Source organism: Passer montanus, unplaced genomic scaffold, assembly GCF_014805655.1.
Source record: "Passer montanus isolate IOZ18808 unplaced genomic scaffold, ASM1480565v1 scaffold117, whole genome shotgun sequence".
In the NCBI taxonomy this organism is placed as follows: domain Eukaryota; kingdom Metazoa; phylum Chordata; class Aves; order Passeriformes; family Passeridae; genus Passer; species Passer montanus.
In genome coordinates this window covers 810810-830103 of record NW_024358389.1, presented here as the reverse complement: position 1 = coordinate 830103, position 19294 = coordinate 810810, and the positions used below count along the sequence as shown (strand labels likewise).

General features: G+C 63.5%; 1 protein-coding gene across 1 annotated transcript; it reads right to left on the bottom strand.

Annotated features, from left to right (window-relative positions):
- On the bottom strand, nt 1-16823 carry LOC120496670 (junction plakoglobin). Its single transcript, XM_039697330.1, has 15 exons — nt 16817-16823; nt 7637-7869; nt 6451-6704; nt 6004-6242; nt 5434-5635; nt 4963-5107; nt 4376-4479; nt 3094-3432; nt 2551-2706; nt 2291-2410; nt 2015-2165; nt 1787-1908; nt 1492-1531; nt 1034-1201; nt 1-860 (listed from the first exon to the last, which is right to left on the bottom strand). Exons 2-14 carry the CDS (start codon nt 7860-7862, stop codon nt 1056-1058), a joined length of 2244 nt encoding a protein of 747 aa, XP_039553264.1. The 5' UTR covers nt 7863-7869; nt 16817-16823; the 3' UTR covers nt 1-860; nt 1034-1055.
- Nucleotides 16824-19294: the final 2471 nt, after the last annotated feature.

Here is a 19294-nt window from a genome sequence, read left to right as displayed (position 1 = left end):
TCAGGGCAGCACGGGGCTGCAGGGGTTATTTTATTCTTTGCTTTGGTCTATACAAAAACAACTTACAGAAATAATAAAATCTTCCATTCCTGACCCACACTCCAGTAGCTGTCCATCCCTTTCCAGCCGGAGTGTTAAACCACCATCAGATCTAAAGCCTCTTTTAAAAAATGCGTTAGATAAGGGAGGAGGGGACGGAAACACACCACTCACCAAGGAGAAGGGAAACGGGTTAAAATGTGCAACAAAGATCGGTACAAGGACACAGTTCCTAATGCTGGAGTCACTCCTCTATGGGGACTGGCAGGACAGGGACACGAAGTCAGCTCCCAGCGGCTGATGGGAAAGAATTAAACCTCAGACACCCCGAAGGTCCTGGGACACGGACCCTTTGCTTTCAGCAAACTGGATTGGCCTGATTCAGTTGGAGTTTGCAGGAAGCAAAGGGTTTTTCCATGTCAGATTCCTCTCCTAGAACACTAACACGCAGAACAAACCGTGGGGAAGTTAGAAAGCACAAACTTAAAGACGGCAAAAGCCGTTGGCACCATATTAAAAATAAAAAAGAAATATATATTCATAGAAAAGACTATTTTGCCAATGAAAGATCACTAACGGTGCAAGGTTTGTGTTTTAAAGCTTCAGAAACAGTATCTTGGATGCTGGATGTGGCAGTAGGTGCTCGAAGCAGTCCCAGGAGGAAGGACCTTCTCCACAGACCCACAGCGAAGAAAACAAATCGGAAAATAAAACCTCTCGTGGGAATGGAAAAGTTTTGTCTTCTCAGGCACTTCTGTCTCCCAAGTCCTTCTCGCGAATGCTCAGCTCTGGGGCCACCCTCTTCTGCATGGAGAGAACACCTGCAGTGGCAGAGAACTCCTGTCACCCACCGAGGGGGGATTTGGGAGGAGAGCAGAGCCTGCGCCCACAGGGACATTGACCCACGGCAGCGCCAGGGACCCCGTGGTGGCACCAGAGACCCCCCCAGCACGGCAGTGCCATCAGCCCACGTGCCAGGAGGGCTGGCACGTACCTGGCGTGGGGCTGCGGGCGGGTTAGGCGAGCATGTGGTCAGCGAAGGGCGCTCGGACGCCGTCGCTGTAGGCGTCCATGGGGTAGTCCCCGTCCATGTCCATGTGCATGTCCATGGGGTCCAGGGGGATGTCACCCGAGTACATGGGGCGGTAACCAGGGTCCAGCTCTGCAGGGAAAGCATGTGGCAAACCTCAGCTCCCCATCAGATCCTTGTCCCCTCACTCAGGGCAGCATGTGGTGCTGTAAAAGGGCCCCACCATCCCCGAGCCCAAGGGTATGAGCTGTGTGTGCTCCCTGGGAGCTGAGCATCCCAATTCCCAGCAGACTGGGCTGGCACTTGCCTGACAGCCACCTGAAAAAGGTTTTAAAAACCAGCCTGGCTTAGTGACACGAGGCAACTGCCCCCCAGAACCCAGCCCATGGGGACCCTGCACGGAGGGCTGGTGCCACACTCACCATCTGAGTAGGGCTCGTTGATGGGGATCATGCTCTGAGCCTGCAAAAGAAGATGGCACAGTTGAAGGGATTGATGTTCACGATGCCCAGGGGCCATGTGGTGGCAAGCCCTGTCCCAGGTGGTGCCATCACCCAGGAGTTGAGGCCACAGCCCATCTGCCTCCCACCTCCCACTGTCTGACAGTCACTCTGACAGTCTGAGCCCTGGTTGGAGATGCTGGTGACAGCTTTTGGAAGCAGCACAGGGCCATCCCCTGAAGCCCTGGCTTCCCCAGGGAAAAGATCTGGTTCTCACCGCTTCCCAGGCTGCCGGGTCGTGCTTGAAGAGGGAGTTGGTGAGCTCCACGGAGACACGTTTCCTGTAGTCAGGATTCTTGTCCTCCGAGATGCGGAAGAGCACAGCAGCCGCGTAGGTGGCTGCAGGGACAGCCAGCAGCCTCAGCTCTGCTGCCACGCAGCACCAGAGCCCAAAACCCAGCTGGGACAGCGTGCCCAGCACAGCCCCCGGCGTGCCAGCACTCACCTGTCCCCTCATTCCGGGAGTGCAGCAGCTCCATGAGGGGAGCCGAGGCCCCCTCGGCATCGATGGCGTCTGCTGCCTCCTTGTCCTGGGCCAGCTCGCAGAGCACGCCGGCGGCCACGCGCTGGATGTTCTCCACCGGCGAGTACAGCAGCTGCCAGGAGAGATCAGCAGCTGTGTGAAGCAGCCAGCAAGGAGCCCCCGTGCACGTCCTGATGGCCAGGGCTGCAGGCTGGCAGGAGGTGGCCCACGCAGCCCCTGTGTCCCCGCAGCCCTGACCTGCACGAAGAGAGGGATGGTGTTGAGGCGGAAGATCTCCATGCGGTTCATGGGGTCCCGGGCCAGGATGTGCAGTGCCCCCGTGCAACCCTCCACAATCTCTTCCATCTTCACTCCATCCTGCCAGGGAACAAGAGCTCAGACAGAGCCCTCACACACGGGGCACGGCCGCCTGAAGTGTGGGCACAGGTACCCCCAGGGACGGGCTGGGTTTTGGGGTGCCAGGCTGTGCTGGGAGCGGGGCAAAGGGGTGGGCTCACTGTGTAGGGCTGTTGTGTGCCAGCAGCTGCGTGTCGCTGGGCGTCCTGGTGAGCCTTGACCAGCAGCTGGACCAGGCGGGGGATGACAGCAGCCTCCTGCAGCGGGGCGTGGTTGGCTGGACACAGGGCCAGGTTACGGATCAGGCCTATGGTAGCCTGGAGGAGAGGAGGAGGAGGAGGAGGAAGGAGCAGTTTGTCTCAGCTGTGGATCAGAACAGCACGTGTTCCCCGAGAGACCCACTGGCTGCACCCCTCCCCATCCTCCCCATCTGTCCCACCCCATCCCCTCTGCGGGCTGACTCAGCTCCGCCCCGCCCTGGATCCATCCTCTCCCCAAGCTGAGCTTCAATCCCAATCAGCAACGAGCCACTTCCTTCACCAGCTGCTGTCAAGGACATGACCCACCAGCAGCAGGGCTGTGGCAGCAGCAGCCACCACCCCTCTGTGCACTGCACCAGCTGCTGCCCCCTCAGCAGCCCATCCCACCAGAGAACAGCAGCCAGGAGCCTCCTCCTGTCCCCAACACCCCTCTAGGCTCTTTACCTTCACCAGTGGCCACTGGTTGGGCTGGTTGAGGAGCTTGACAATGGCGGGGATGCCGTAGTTGAGGCGCACCGAGTTCTGGGCCATCTCTGCCTCGGGGTGCCGGCTGGTGAGGTGCCGCAGGGCGCACACGGCCGGCTCGGTGATGTCCTCCTTGTCACCCGCCCGCAGAATGGTGTGGATCAGCGCCTCCACCCCGTTTGACTGCGTCACCAGGGTCTTGTTCTTGCTGTTGTTGCAGGTCAGGTTGGAGAGGGTGCCGGTGGCACAGGTCAGCACGTTCACGTCATCAGAGCTCAGCTGGTTCACCAGGATCTTGAGGACGCCGTCCAGGCCCTCCTGCAGGAGTGGGGATGGGAGGTGGGAGCAGCACACACAGCCAGACCCAAATTCCAGTACCACATACAGCCCCAGATGCCCCCAGCAGGCAGCGATGGGGGGACCACAGTGCCCCTGACTCCCACACAGCTCCTTTTCCACCCCTCCATGGCTCCTTTTCAATCCCCCACAGCCAGAGCTGCTCCATCAGTGCCACTCTAACAAGTGCAGTTTCACTCAGGGTTTAATGTCTCCTGCTGGAATCACACCTCCAATGCCCCTGCCAGCATTCCCCACATGGTGATGGAGTGGCCCCAGTCCTGGCCGTGCTGGCCAGCAGCCAGCAGCAGGTCAGGAAGGAGTTAAAGCACCATGACCACATCCTCCTTCAACCCTTCAGTCATCAGAGCCAGCGATGGTTCCATGACAGCCAAAATAGTTTCCAGGCTGCATCAGAGCTAATCCACATGGAGCGGCCCCAGCAGATGGGAAAACTCCTCAGGAGGCAGCAGAGGGCTGGGAGAGCAGACCCAGAGCAGGCTGGGGTCACCTCTGCACCAGCTGCAGGGCACAACAGCCTTGGCAGCAGCTCTGCCAGCAGCTCCCCAAGGAGCTGGGCATGCAGCCAGCCCAGGACAGGCTGACAGGGCTCCCGAGCCAGAGCAAACTCTGGTGGCACCGCTGAGTGACCGCGGTGGCCTCGGCCCAGCTCTGGGGACACGCAGAGTGCTGGCAGCCAGCTGGCATGGGCAGGGCCACAGGCAGTGAGCAGCACCCCGGGATGCAGGGCAAGCCCTGCTGCTGGGTGACTTGGGCACAGCAGGGCATCCCCTCCCCCTGCCAGGCACAGGGAACAGGGAACACAAGGCTTTGGACCCAGCCTGGCATGAGCCACCCAGCACCTGGCATGGACATGGCTCTCAAACGTGGCACTGAGGCACAGCCAGGGCTCCTGCACACTCACCTGCTTGGTTGCCACGTCAGAAAGGTTCCTCAGGGTCCACAGGCAGTTCTGGACCAGCCTGGGGCTGGAGCTGGTCAGGTGCTTGCCCAGTGCCTGCATGCCACCTGCAGGGGAGGGGACAGTCCTGTGAGCAGCCCTGGCCACCCCAGCAGGAGGAGGAGAGAGCAGCAGCAGGGCTGGGTGGGCTGGGCATGGGCCAATGCTGCTGCACACAGAGCAGCCTCATGGCTCAGTGGAGGCCAAATGTGGTGTGTGAAGAGCTCTTGGACAGCCAGGATGGATCCTGCCCACACACAGTGCCAGGAACATGCCTAAGTAGCCTCCAGAGCAGGAATCCAGGCTTCACTTGGCTGTGCAGACCTCTGCCCAACCCACGGATATGTCCTCAGCCACATCCCCCTGACACCTCCATTCACCCTCCTCCTGTTTTTAGGTGCTTTAGGAGCGTCCCAGGAAGCTTCTAAAAAGGTTCTTTTTATGCTTGGAGCTCCAGCCATATGGAGCTTGGAGCTCCTGGCATGTCCCCAGCTCTGTGCAGGTTGTGTCTCGGGAAAGGGTCTTCAAAAAGCCTCCTCCTGTGCTCTTACCAGCCTCAACGATGGCAGGTTTGTTGCTGGGACACACCGACAGCACCTTGAGCACACGGCTGGTGGTCCAGAGCAGCTTCTCGTAGTTGTAGCTGCGCATGATCTGCACCAGGGCCTGGGGTCCTCCGTTGGCCAAAATAATCAGCTGCAAGGCAGAATCCCAGAAAGGTTTGGGTTGGAAGGCACCTTAAAGACCATCCAGTCCCACCCTCCCCATGGGCAGCAGCACATTTTGCTAGATGAGGTGGCTCCAAGCCCTGGTCATGAACACTTCCAGGGGTGGGGCATCAAGAATGGAGGGTTGGGGTGTGGCAGCCCTGGGCTGCTGGGACCCCCTTTCTGGATTCCCCAGCCAGGACACAAGCCAGGCAGGAGCTCCAGCCCCTTGGTATGCAGGAATGCTCTGGAGACATCACCAGGGATGCACGAGCAACCACCCCCCGTCCTGCCTGTCTGGGATCCCCAGCCCACCTTGCTCTCCTGGTTCCCATAGGCCAGAAGCTGGAGGCAGTCAGTGGTGATGGCCAGGAACTTGGGGTTGTTCTTGTTCAGCAGGGGAACCATCTTCTGCAGCCCATCAGCCAGGCGCACGGCCATCTTGGCCCCCTCCTGGTACAGCAGCAGGTTGTGCAGGGTGGTGATGGCGTAGAAGAGAACGGACTCCACGGGTGAGCTGTGGGTGGGCAGCACACGCCACGTCAGGGCAGGAACTACCCAACACCTACACCAGGCTGCAACAGAGCCCCCAGGGCTGCCCCGAGCCCAGCACCCACCAGCATGGCCCCAGGGAATGGACACCTCAGAGCCTGAGTGCCATCTCTGTGCCCAGGGCAGGGTGGGTGAGGTGGCTGCTCCCCTCCTGCCCCCATGCAGGCTCCATACACCAAACCCCAGAGGTTTTCAGAGGTTCACACCCTCCCATTGCTTTGGCGAGCAGGAGGACCCACACTGAGGGCAGCACGAGCCCTCCCCTCCTCTGCCTCCATCCCAGGAGGGGCAGCCACACTCTGCCACCCCCGTGGCGTCCCCACCACCGCGCACCTCAGCATCCTGACGAGGGCTGGGATGCCCCCGGACTTGAAGATGGAGAGCAGGCCCTCGCGGTGGTGCGAGAGGTTGTGCAGGATGCTGGTGGTGCAGCGGGCGGTGTCCAGGTCGCTGGTGCTCTGCATGGTGCGCACCACGGCCGCCACGATCTGCGGCGACTGCATCAGCGCGCGGCGCGACGCCTCCTTCTTGGACAGCTGGTTGACAATCATGGCTGCCTTGCTGACAACCACCTGCAGGGAGAGGAGCCGGCGTCTGGGAAGGGGTCCCACGGCAAGGACAGGATGTGAGGTGACGTGGCTGGGCAGGGCTGAGCTCAGTCCTGCACCTCAGTCTGGTGCAGGGCGGAGGCAAGCAGGAGTTTGGCCAAGAGGAAGGAGACAGACATGGCCACAAAGCCCCACAGCTGAAGAGACAAACACAGCAAACACGGCTCCTTACCGGGTCCTCATCGTTGAGCAGCTTGGTGAGCTCTGGGATGGCACGTGTGGCCAGCTCGGCGTCATCCTGGTAGTTGATAAGGTGCACGATGGCTGACTTCAGCATCTGGGAGGGCTCTGCCAGGCGCTGCACGTTGGTCTGCTGCCCCTCCAGCTGGGTGGTGATGAGCAGCGAGCGGTCCTCCACCATCTCGGGGTACATGGCGGCCCGCACACGCTGGGCACGGGTCATGGCCAGCTGAGCCTCCATGTCCGCTGCAGGGGGGGACAGGGAGGCAGCGTGAGGCTCTCTCCAAGGAGCGCTCCCAGCCCTGCTTGCCAAAGCCAAGGAGATGAGCAAGAGCTCAGCACAGAGGCACCGGCCACGTCAGCAGTCCCCGCACGCTCTGCGCAGAGCTGGAGCTTCAAAGCGTAAACAGATCCGGCAGCACAGAGATAAGACAACACTCAATTAGGCAGCATGATGGGGCAGTTGTCACACAAGGCCCATTAATTAAAAAATTAAGGATATTTGCAACTTGGGAATAGCTGGCACTGGAATAAAGGAGAACACTGAGGCCTTCCCCATCGAGGATGCTGAGGTGTGATATTGCAGGAGCCACTCATAGTCCCCACCTCTGCACCACAGGGTCCTGTGGGGGGCTCTGAACCCCATGGGGGCTGCCAATAAACCTTCCAGAGCCTACTGCTGACAGGGAACTGCAGAGCAAGCAGAGCAAACCAGCCCCCTCTGAGGGGATGAAGCTGGGGGAAGCATCTTCCTCACTGCAGGCTGCGGCTCCGCATCGTCCTCGCCTCAGCGGGAGAAGCCGTGGCAGTGCCACGGTGTTATGGCACACACTGGCAGCTCTGGCAGCCACGCTGGGACAGCTTTCCCAGCAGGCAGACAGGCAGTAGAGCAGGTGGCAGATCCGTGGGATGGGATCAGCTGCTCCCATCTCAAGCCAGCCCGCTGGCGCGCTCGGATGTGCGCGCAGCTCAGCTCCAGCGCGGGCTGACCGCGCCACCCCCGCCTCAGCGCCGGGGAGGAGGACAGGAGGAAGCATATTTTAGGCAGCAACAACTCCCAGGGTGTGGAAGCCAGCATGGAGGAGTACCCAGAAGCAGCATGGCTGCGGGGGAGGAAGAGGAAGGCAGGAGCTGAGCAGCTGAGCCTGCGGAAGTGCCGGGCCTCACAGCCCCCTCACCTTGCGCTTGGCTCTGGCTCTGGCTCCCTCCCTGGCAGTAACTCGTGGTGGTTGTCTTCTTGATGGTGTACTGCTTGCCATACACCTCATCATCATCCGCGAGGCACTTGCTGCTGACGGAGGGCACCTGCGTGTTGACCCCGGAGTGGATTCCGGAGTCGTAGGTGTAGGTCTGCTGCCACTCCGTCACCTTGATCGGCTGCTCCATCATGTTCATCACCTCCATGGCTGCTCTGCGGGGTGGGCAGGGCAGGTGTTACACCTCCAGGAGAGCCCAGGCGTCCGCAGGACCCTCCTGCCCCTCTCCCGGCCCCGAATGGCACGGCAGGCCCCGCTCAGCAGCCGGCCCCCACGAGCAGATGGAGCCGATCCCGATCCCTATCTGCCCTCCTCCCCCGCTGGAGATGAAAGGCGGCACCGCGATGACGAACCCGAAGCTCAGCACTTTGTTGCTCGTGTTCAGACATGAACGGCGGCTGCGTCTCACAGCGCCGTGTCTCACTGCTGCCACGGCCAAGGTGTGGGCAGGCTCTGCCCAGCACACTGGGACACCACAAGCTCCGGGGTCTCTGGCTGCCCAGGAGCTTTTTTAGGACCCTTTCCAGAGACACAACCTGCACAGTGGGGCACAACAAGCTCTGGGGTCCCTGCCTACCCAGGAGCTTTTTTAAGACCCTTTCCAGAGACACAACCTGCATAGAGCTGGGGACATGCCAGGAGCTCCCAGCTGGAGCTCCAAGCATAAAATGAACCTTTTTAGAAGCTTCCTGGGACACTCCTAAAGCACCTAAAAATAAGCAGGCAAAGCCCCTGGCTCAGCTCTCCCGTGGGTGCTCAGCACCACAGGCGCCCACGGCGTGGTCCAGGGCTGGGCACTCCCCACTCAGTGCCAGGACAGGGCAGCCCGGCACATCCCAACACTCAGGACAAACCAGCCAAGGTTGCTGCGAGCAGGGCTGGGATTTCCTTGTCTTTAATTTGGAGATACAGGGGCAGGGAGGATGGCTCATGGATGAATGCCTGAGCTCGCTCAGGGCTGTGAGTCACCAGCCCTGCATCCAGGCCCCCGGCACGGCCAGGAGGGATGGAGGCAGGCGGGGAGGGAGGGCTGGAGGCAGGCAGGGAGGGAGGGGATGGAGACAGCACCCGCCCAGCCCTCCGCTGACCCATCACCCAGGATTCCCATCCCTTCCCGGCCGCGCAGGAGTGCAATGAGTCAGAGTTTCAGAGGCGATAAGCAGCAAAGGGAGCAGCTGCCGCCCGGCATAGCTGGGCGCAGCAGCACCCATTCCAAACAGCCTAATTACCACCTGCACCCCTTCCTGCACCCATTCCTGCACCCATTCCTGCACCGCTGGCTCCGCTCCAGCCGCCAGCGCAGCGCGGGCCCCGCAGGGACCGGCCGGGCACCTCGGACCCCAAAACCCTCCCGGGGCAGCTCGGACACGGAGCTGAGCCCCCCGCCAGGCCGGCGGCTGAGTCAGGGCGTCGGGTGGCGGCCGAGGACGCGGCTCGGCGGGGCACGGCCCGCACGGGCTTGGCACGGCTCGGCACGGCTCGGCCCAGCGCCGCCGGCTGTTCCCAAGGAGCGGCCGAGCCCCGGCAGCTGCACGGGGAGGAATCCCAAGGTTTCATTCGCGGGAGCAGCGGGCAGATGGGAAACAGGAGCCTGCCACGCTTGTGCCCCCGGGTAGGGGCATCCCGCAGCCCGGCGGGGCGATGCCGCTGCCAATCCGGTATTTTTGAGCTGTCAAACAGCACTGGCAGACTCAGAGCAGCTCTGATGGGCTGTGCACAATGCACGGTGGGCAGGCAGTGGAGGCAGAGCCGGGTGGGAGGCTGGGGTGCCGGGTCAGAGGGGCAGGACAGCGTGTGACACACAGTGCCAGGGGCGAGAGGAGAGGCAGCGCTGCTCCACGCCCCGCGTGGCAGCAGGGATGGGCCGGGAGAGCCCCGGAGCGGAGCTGGGAGTGCCGCGGAGCTGCCTTGGGATTTGGGAGGGCAGCTCCTTCAGCTGGGTCATCCTGGCCACGGTGGCAGAGTCTAAACTGTGTTGGGAAACTCAAGAGAAGCAAGAGTCGCCTTATGAAGTGGTAGAAGGGGTAGGCAGGAGAGGGCTCTGTGGCACTGGCAGGGCTCAGCACCGTGGTGCTGGGTGAGCTGGCACCCCTCACACCTGCAGAGCCCCAAGACCCCAAACCAACACTGGAAAGCTGCCCTGGACAAGGTGGGCAGGGGGAGAGCAGAGCTGAGGGCAGTACAGGCAGGGCAGGGACCCCAGGCAGCAGCTGACAGACCTGGCAGGGGCTGATGCTGCTGCACCACTGTCAAACACTGACATCCACGCCACAATTTAGAGGCATCAGACAGGCACCTAATTTTCCAAACCTTCAGGAGCTGGGCTCAGACATCGTACAGAGCCCTGCATTATGCATGAGCCACCCCTTCTGTCTGCACCACAGCACCCAGGGACATCAAAAGCCAGCAGAGCTCCTCGAGCTCAGACACGAGCTCTGGTGATCAGCCCCAGACGAGCTCCGAGCAGGAGAGCAGGACCAGGAGCCCCACAGAAGGGACACAGGCACCTGTCCTTCCCCTGAGCATCCCCTAACAGCATTTGTGAGGCCAACAGCACCGGAGGTGACAGAGCCAGTGCAGCAAATGCCAGACGTCCCTACGGTGAGCAGTGACATTTTCTGAACCCTGTGTCAAGCGTGCCCTGCTCATCACTCCGTGAGGGGCAGACACTGACACAAGGCTCTCCCTGGCTCTGTCCTCAGATGTCCCCTCTCCTCCTCAGCAGGAGAGGGGTGCTGGTTGTCCCTGGGTTCACCTCACCAGGGGCCATTTCCTGGCAGTGTTTCTGGGGAGGGAAGGACCCTCATGCTGGAGGGAGAAGCAGGGTGTTATCTGGGGCACAAGTGAAAATACCACACTGAAGGGTAAGCCATGAGCAAGGGGCATGTCTGGGTGGGCTCCAGCCCTCCCACATCAGGCCTGTGGGCAGCCCTCACCTCCCTCACCAAGCTGGCAGAGTGGGAAGGGGAGAACAGTGAGGGCAGAATGAACCCACCAGGCCTCACCTGAGCCCCACTCCACACAAACCTAGACCCCAGGGAAACAGGATTTGCCCCTGGGAACAGTGAGAAATCCCCCAGGAAACAGTGAGGCAGCTGTGGGGGACTGTTCAGAGGGGCCAGCAGGTTTGGGGAGAACCCCCAGCCTGCTCCTGCACCACAACAGGGAAGGGAACAAAACACCTGAGGGGCTCAGCCGTGGGATGCAGCACAGGCAGGGTCTTGTGTCACTCAAGCAGGGCAGTGCCAGGAAAAGGTTAATCCCTCTCCCACCACTTCCCTCAGCCAGGAAGGCAGAGGAAGCTCCCGCAGGCTGTCGGGCACCGGCCAGCAGCTCATCCGCCCCCGGAGCCATTTGATCAGCGTCCAAGCAGCACAGCCCCCCGGGACACCGTCTGGGAGGAAGTCTCTGGCAAGCAGGCAGCCCCAGGCCTGAGCAGCCCTTCTCACCAGCTGCTGTGAAGCCTTCAGCCTCACCAGGCAGGACACAGCCGGCAGACAGGGCTGAGCTGCCCACGAGAGCAGCAGGAAAGCAGTGAGTGCTGCTCCGTGCAGAAATATCCACTGCCCAGGGGCTTCTCGAGGTGCCTGGGGTGAGCAGCCGTGATCCCCAGCGTGGCGTCACCCCAAGGGGAGCAGGTGGGGGGGCTCAGGGCACCCTCACAAGCCCCAGGCAGGGGCTGCACTGGACCAGGCACTGGGACTCGGGGTCAGTGGGTGTGAGGGGCAGCCTGAGCTCACTCAGGCAGGTCCAGGCTGAGCTCAGCCCAGCGTGGAGCAGTGTGGGTGGTAGCAGGGGGCTGCCAGAGCCCCCCGGAACCCCACCCTTGCTCAAAGGACAACAGTGGTGGGGGTCCCCTCATGCAGCCACAGCGCGTGAGGGGCTGAGCTCGGTGCGAGTGGCTGCAATTAGACTCGCCAAGGCTTTTAAGGAAAGGGAAGAGGCAGTTAAGGCAATTCAATAAATGCAGCACAAGAAAAGGCTCTATTTTAGAAGCACTTACACTACACACAAGCCATCTCCGGTCCCCCCCTTCCTGGAGCAGTGGGGATTAGCAACTGCCTGCTCAGACAGCGCCAGCCTGGGCAGCCACAGCAGCCACAGACAAGGGCACCCTGTGCACCCCACAGCCCCCCAGCACCCAGAGCCCCTGCCCCAAGGTGCTCTGAAGCGACACCAAGGTCTGCTGGAGCTGGGACAGCCACTAACGAAGGCCCTGCAGCCGTGGTACAAAAGCTTCAACGGTTTTGAAGAGGATCCTCAGGAACGCACAGCGGGGGCAGGCAGAGAAAGGAGCTTGTCAAGACCTCACCAGCTTCAATGGGAAGCGCTCGAGTCAGATCTCAGCACCAGGAGCCCTTTCAATGGGGCTTTACAGGGAAGATGAGTGGAAGGATTCAAAGGGGAGCGAGAGCAGCTTGAAGTTTAATGAGGAGGAGACAGCGGCGGGGGATCAGCCTCTCGTTAGAGCAGGCAGAGCCACTGGCCTGGCCTTGCACACAAAGGAGCCCATGGCCTTTGTGTGTGGATGTAGCCTGGTCCAGAAGGGCTCCCGGCTGCCCCACCAGCTCTGGGCACTCAGGAAAGGCAGCAGGGGCCAGGAGCTTCAGATCCAGGCTCCTTCACTGCAGGGGGCTCCAAACCTTTTTTATATTTCAGCTATTGTGATGTCGTTACATTTGAGCTGCTAAATGCCTCATGCAAAGCTCCAGCTCCTCTTGCTGGGGGTGCTGCATCCCCCTGAGCACCAGAGCAGGCTCTGGCAGCAGAGCAGCCCCAGAACGTGGCAACTGTGCCACGACCTGCTGCGCTCAGCTGATGCTCTCCATCCAGCCAGACCGTGTCCCCGAAATGCCTCGCCTGCACCTGAATTAACAGCTCCTGACAGCTCCAGCACATGCCAGGCCCAGGCCGTGATGTTTTGGCACTTCACATCACAAACCAACACAGCATTATCCATCAAGTGCTCTCCGGCTGCAAGCACACAGAGCACTGAGCATGACACCCACGCCCTGCTCCTGTGCAGGGGCACAGCTCACAGCAGGACCCTCAGCCCAGGGAAAGCTCTCCCGGGGACATCCACCTGCCAAAATCCCACTGTGGGGTCTCGGGCAGCTCATCCCCCTCCCCACATCACTAGTTGTGATGGATCTGCAGGATCAGGAGGACCCACATGGGCTCATCTCCTCCTCACAGTTTGCTGATCTCATTAGAATCATGTCCAGGAAAGATGGGAATTTGCCACTTGTCCACGGAAAAGAGAACTGGCATGGTGAGATTAATCACAATTACTCCATCTGGATAAAAAAAATCAAAAACCATTCTTTTGTTCAATGAGCACAAAGAACAAGTTGTTCTTCAAGCACTCTATAATTGCAGGCTCTGCACCTTGCTGGCTGTTCCCAGCTCCAGCCACGGTGCCCCGCACACAGGCTTTGCCACCCAGAGCTGGGGCAGCTAGGAGGGGCACAGAGGTGCTGAGCCCCGGCTTAATTTCCCCATCCAGTTGCATTACAGCTGCAAAGTTCAGACGCTTCACAAGAAATATCACCCAGAGCCGTCAGCACCCGGCCTGTCGGAGCAAGTTAATGATTTGTCACCAGGGCTCTGCCCGCGCGTCACCGCGATTACGGCAGGCTCTGCCAGCAGCCAAAGGTCTCTCCCCCCACTCAGAGGAACGCTTTTCACCCAGCCCCTTACCCCCAAAAGCCCCGTGGCACCCCAGTGCACCCGCCCCGCGGGGTCTGTGCCCCAGCAGTGGGGCAGCCCCCGCGGGGGGCACTGCCACTGTCACCCCCTCCCAGCTCTGCTCAGCCGGGCGTGGGATACCGGGAGAGCACCGAGCCTTCCGCCTCCAGCCCGGCAGAAGCTGGGAAGGAGGCCGAGGACTGGCTGGGAACAGATGTGCCCGACAAGCCCCGGCAGCCGCGGTGCGAGGCTCCCGCCCCGCTCCCAGAGCGATTCCGGAGCTGAGTCCGAGGCGTGCCAGGATGCCTCCAGGCCCGCCAGCAGCGCCGCACAACCCATGGGGATGGCGGATTTAGAAGGGTATTTCAAACCTCTGCTTAAATAGAAACATCTTCACCTCCCCCCCCTGCGCCCCGCGCAGCCATCGACAAACCGGGTGTGGCTGCAAAGCCAGCCCTGCTTAAGCACAGACGTGGTGCTGAGGTCAACTTTTAAGCTTTTCTGGAGCAGGAGTACCTGCACCTTCCCACGCCCTTGTCCGCCACTTTGTCAAGTGCAAAGAGGGGTAAAATCAACCCTCCCAGAGCAGAGAATGTGATTCAAGGCACTGATGCAGCCCTGGTGTCCTCCCAAGCTGTCATCCCCAGCCGTGCCCATTGACACAGACCCGCCTGGGCCACCCCACGGGGCTGACACGGACCAGCTGCCCCCAGCCCTGGCTGGTGCTGGGTGCCCACACGCCCTGTCTAGGTGGGGAAGCACCAGCTGAACCCGAGGTAGGCTCCTACTGCTGCAACAGCCACGACATTTCTTTTTAACTTCTGTTAATTAGAAGCCAGCCTAATTTAAACCTTCAAAACCAGCACAAGCGTCGGTAGAGATGCTGCAATTAAAGTTCTGCGAGTTCTCGGCGCAGAGGCTCTGCTCCCCCAGCCTGCAGAGCGGGGCCAAGGGCAGCTCTGCCATCTGCGAGCGGCAGCGCGCCCGCCAAAAGCGCCGTCTGCAACCCCGGAGATCTGGAAGTGCGATAAAAAAGCCAAACCCCATCAAGCGCTCCCACACCAAACCACAGCCTTGAAGGGAAGCCGTCCTCGCAGGAACGGGCTGGGCTGAGCCGCAGGAGCCGTGCAGCTGTACCGCAGTGCCTGCCCGGCTGCTGAGGAAGGCTTTCAGGTGGGGGAAACAAAGGGGTGGCTTAATGGGATGAGGGCAGCGCCGAATGATGCGCTGAAATGCGGCACCAGGACCAGAGGGGACACCCCCCGAGCCCCCCGGCTGCAGCCCGGCCGCGATTCACCCGCGCTGCCCCGGGGGCTCCAGGCACGGAGCGCAAACTACTCGCACACCCAGCCCCAGGAGACCCCTCCCAGCAGCCCGGCTCGTCCCCCCACCCCCTCCCGGGGATGAAGGCGCTTCCTGGAGCCGGCAAGGACACGGCACATCGCCCAGACAATAGGCTGTAACGCCATTGTCTGACAGAGGGCCCCGCACGGCCGCCCCACCTTTCCCCAGCGCCCTGAGCCCGGGGGAGCCGCGTCCGTCCCCGCTCCTGCAAAGGAGCCACGGTGCAAGGAGGGAGCACAATCCTCAGCCACAGCTCTGCAGCGTCCCCGTCCCGATGGCCAACTTGTCTAAGCCAAATTAGCAGTAAAAATGGGTTTTTCACGACACTTCATGGAAATCCTCCAAAACAATGAGCGATATCAGGCTTCAGATGTGCAAACGCAGCCCCAGGGGTGCCCTGCACCCTTCCAGCCAGCTCCGACACCGACAAGGACACAGAAACGAACCCCTGTAATTTTCTCAGCCCTGTTTCCGGCTGGACCGGACACTCCGAGAGCGGAGCCCGGAGCAGCCCCCGCGGACACTGCACCTGCCAGCCCGGAGCAAACGCCCCCGGCCCCGCTCCAGCCCCAGCCCCAGCCCCATCCCCGCGGCAGCTGCCGGGCAGACGCTGCGCCCCCGGCTCCCCTCCAGCCCACGGCAGACGGACACCAGAGCGAGCCGCTCGGGGCTGGCAGCAGCGCCAAAACCAGCCCGACGTGGGCTGGAGCAGGAGGTGAAGCGACTGCGGGGGGCTGTGTCACGGGGCCGTGTCCCCAGCCCCCACCACCCTTCTGCTATGGGGAAGCGGACAAGGGAACACGAAACCAGGCACGGGACTCACCCAGCACCCCGACAGCGCCACGGGGGTGCAGGGATGTCCAGCCTGGCCGGGGAGGGTGCAGGGATGTCCAGCCTGGCCGGGGAGGGTGCAGGCTGATGGCCTCGCAGCCGGGCAGGCACAAGGGTGGCGCAGGTGACCCCTGTCCCGTCCCCTGTGAGCGCTCACGCTCCTCTCCCAGCACACATCGCCCCGCGCTGCTCGGATGACAGCCCACGTTTGCCTTCTCCGGGCAACTCCCAGCAACATTTCAGCATTACCCTTTCATCTGCGCTGTAAACCTGATTAATTAAGCTAATCACTCAGCTAACGCAATTAGAGCGCTCTCTCCTCTCCAAACATCAGACAAACAGCCAAGTTTCGCTCCCCCCGCCGTGTCCCGGTGCGATGCCCGCTGTCCGGGGCTCACGGGACCCCCCGTGCCCGGCACCCCGCACCCCCGGGGGGCTGTCCGGTGGTGCCAGGTCACCCGCACCCCCTCAGCCCCCAGACCGCAGATGGCAGGCGGCGGGCGAGGGGTAACCAAGACCCCTCCGATGTCGGGGTGCCCCGAGAGCAGCACGCGGTGTCCCCAGGTGTGGCCGTGGGCACGGAGCGGCCCCGTTTGCGTAAGAGCACCGGGCGAGCGCCGTGCCAGGGCCTCGCCCGCGCAGCAGCAGCTCCGGGCGGGGCCGGGGACAGGGACAGAGTCACCGCCCGGCACCGGAGCCGCGACTCCCACACTGGAACCGGCACCGGGGCAGCCCCGGGGACCCGCCCGGCCGGTGCCGCGCAGGACCGGCCGAGCTCACGGGCAGCACACGGAGAGCCCGGGCACCGGGACCGAACCGGGACGGCCGGTGCTGCCCGGCCCGGACCGCCGGGGCCTCCCCGCCCCGAGCGCGGCCGCTCCCCAGCGCCGCACGGCGGAGTCCGCGCGGCTCCGGTGCCGCCCAGCCCGGAACCACCGACGGGCACGGCCCTGGCCCGGGCACGGCCGCTCCAACTCCGCTCACCGGACCACTCCCGGCAGCCAGCCCGCTCCTCCGGACCCTCCCCGCTCACCGGAGCGACCCCTGCCCGGTTCCGCCGGCCTGCTGCCGCTCACCGCCGGTCCCCCACGCCCGGTGCTCGCTGACTCGGCTCCACTCACCGCCGCTCCCGGTGCCCCGCCCCGCTCACCGTCGCTCCCCGTGCCCGGTACGCCAGTCCCGCTCACCGCCGCCACCCGTTCCCGGTGTCCCGGCCCCGTTCCCGGTGTCCCGGCTCACCGTCGCTCCCCGTGCCCGGTACGCCAGTCCCGCTCACCGCCGCCACCCGTTCCCGGTGTCCCGGCCCCGCTCCTGGTGTCCCGGCCGCGCTCCCTGCCCGCTCCCGGTGTCCCAGGCTGCCCCGCACGCCCATCAACCCCTGGGCGCGCCGGGCCCCGCCCCCGCCGGACGTGTTTATCCGCTCCCCATTGGCGGGGGCGCGGCCGCCCCGCCCCCTACCCGCAGGTGATTGGACAGCGGAGCGGGATGGGCGGGGCGAGGCGGCGGCGGAGCAAGGGCGCGACCACGAGGGGACCACCTGGGTGACGTCAGTGGGCGTGGCCAGGTGGGGCCGGGAGCCGCCCCTGGGCAGGGCCGGGGGCGCGGGGACCCCCGAGCAGTGCGGGACCCCCGGACCATGCGGGACCCCCGAGCCCTGCGGGGACCCCCGGACCATGCGGGACCCCCGAGCAATGCGGGAATTCCGGAGCATGCGGGACCCCCGGGCTATGCGGGGACCCCCAGACCATGCGGGGACCCCCGAGCAGTGCGGGACCCCCGAGCAGTGCGGGAATCCCGGAGCCGTGCAGGGACTCCCGGGCCGTGCGGGGACCTCCAGACCATGCGGGACCCCCGGGCCGTGCGGGACCCCCGAGGCAGGAGCGGGGGCGGCTGGAAGCGGCGTGCGGGAAGGGCTCGGGGCTGCTGGCGCTGCGTCAGCCCGGTCCCCGCCGGACCGGTCCAGCCGGGTGCTGCCGCCGCGTCCCGGGCGAAGCCGCCGCCAGCCAGTGCCCGAGTCATCCATCGGATGTGTCCCAGCCCACCTCAGGACCCCCAGGTGTGGGGAGCGGGAGGATTCTGCCCCGGTGAGGATGAGGAGGGAGCATCCTGCGCCCCCGCTGCCTGTACGGCTCCCTGGTGTGTCTGTCTGGCAGCGAGCGCTGCCAGGCGGGGATTCTCAGCTCCCAGGGGAGGTGAGAGACAGCGCTTCCACCGCCCCTGCAAGAGAAAGAGAATTAATTCATGGCTGTGCGCTGAGCGGGAGATCCAGAGCGCAGCCAGAGAGCTCTCGGCACGAGGAAATGGGCGCACGGCACGGCACGGCACGGCGCAGCTGAGGCGTCGGCCAGAAATCTCATTGGGGCTCCTCTCCTGGTCAAGGTCGGGGGTGTCAGGGAAGGGCGACGGTGTAACCCTGCATCTCCTGCATCCCCTGCATGCGGCGCACGGCACGGCACGGCACGGCACGGCGCAGCTGAGGCGTCGGCCAGAAATCTCATTGGGGCTCCTCTCCTGGTCAAGGTCGGGGGTGTCAGGGAAGGGCGACGGTGTAACACTGCATCTCCTGCATCCCCCCGCATCCCCTGCACCCCCTGCATGCCCCGCATCCCACCCCCGTGTCCCCAGGCAGTCACTCTGCACCCCGGCACTGCCCCGCAGCTCGACTCTCCCCGTCCTGGGGGACAGCACGGTGGCCATGCTCAGGGGGTGACACCGCCGCTCCCAGAGCTCTGCTCCCGCCTGGCACTGCCCGGGATGGAGCAGGCAGCGCCTGCACGCCCAGGGGCTGCAGGTGGGATTGGGGAAGGGACCCCCGCTCTCGGCTGCAAGGGGCTTTGCCTGGTGCCCGCAGATGGGGGGAGAGAGGAGCTGCCTTCTCCTCCTGGGGAGGGGACACGGTGCCCAGGTGTGTCAGAGCAGGGCGGGGGCCCCCCGGGCCCAGTGCCACCCTCGCCCAGCTGTTGGGACGATCCGCAGCCCTTTGTCCCCCGCGCTGCGGTGCCAGCGCCGCTCATCCCCCGGCCACACCCCAGCGGGCTGGCACTCCCCTCCGCAGGTGGCTGTGACCCGTCCGTGACAAAGCCAGCTCCTCCCAGGTGACAGGACAGCCCTGTCCCCGCGCAGGGGTGCAGTGGGTGCCCCCTCCCCAAGCCCTGAGCTTTGCCCACGGCTCTGGGGGCTCAGCCCCCCGCCCTGCAGCGCTGGAAAAGCCCCGTGAACAGGGGCTCCAGGCAGGGCAGGGTGGGGTGCTGGCAGCCTCTTGCCACCCTCTTCCTTCCATTCCCATCCCTTCCCTCCCCCGGGGCCAACGCTGTGATTCAGCCTCTCAGTTTCAGTCCTCGCAGCCAATTTCCAGGCGAGCAGGGCAGGGAGGAGTGGTCGGGCACACACTGCCCGGGACTGGCACAGGTTTGTCAGCACCACCAGAGACCCCCAAAACGCCCCGATGCAGGCAGGAGGTCACCCCACCCTGCCACCCCCATCTTGGTGCAGCTGCACCCTCCAGTCCAGGAGCAGGGTGATGCATCCCCAGGGAGCAGTGTCACAGCACTGTACCCCAAAACAGCCATCAGCTCATGGACATCACACCCCAAAGACCCTTATGGGGTAGGACATGCTGCCCTCCAGCCCCCTGCAGCTCCCCCCAGCCTCACCTGCCAGTCAGTGGGGGGTCAGGGATCCCATTTGGGATCCCCCTCAGGAACCCAGAGCCTCACA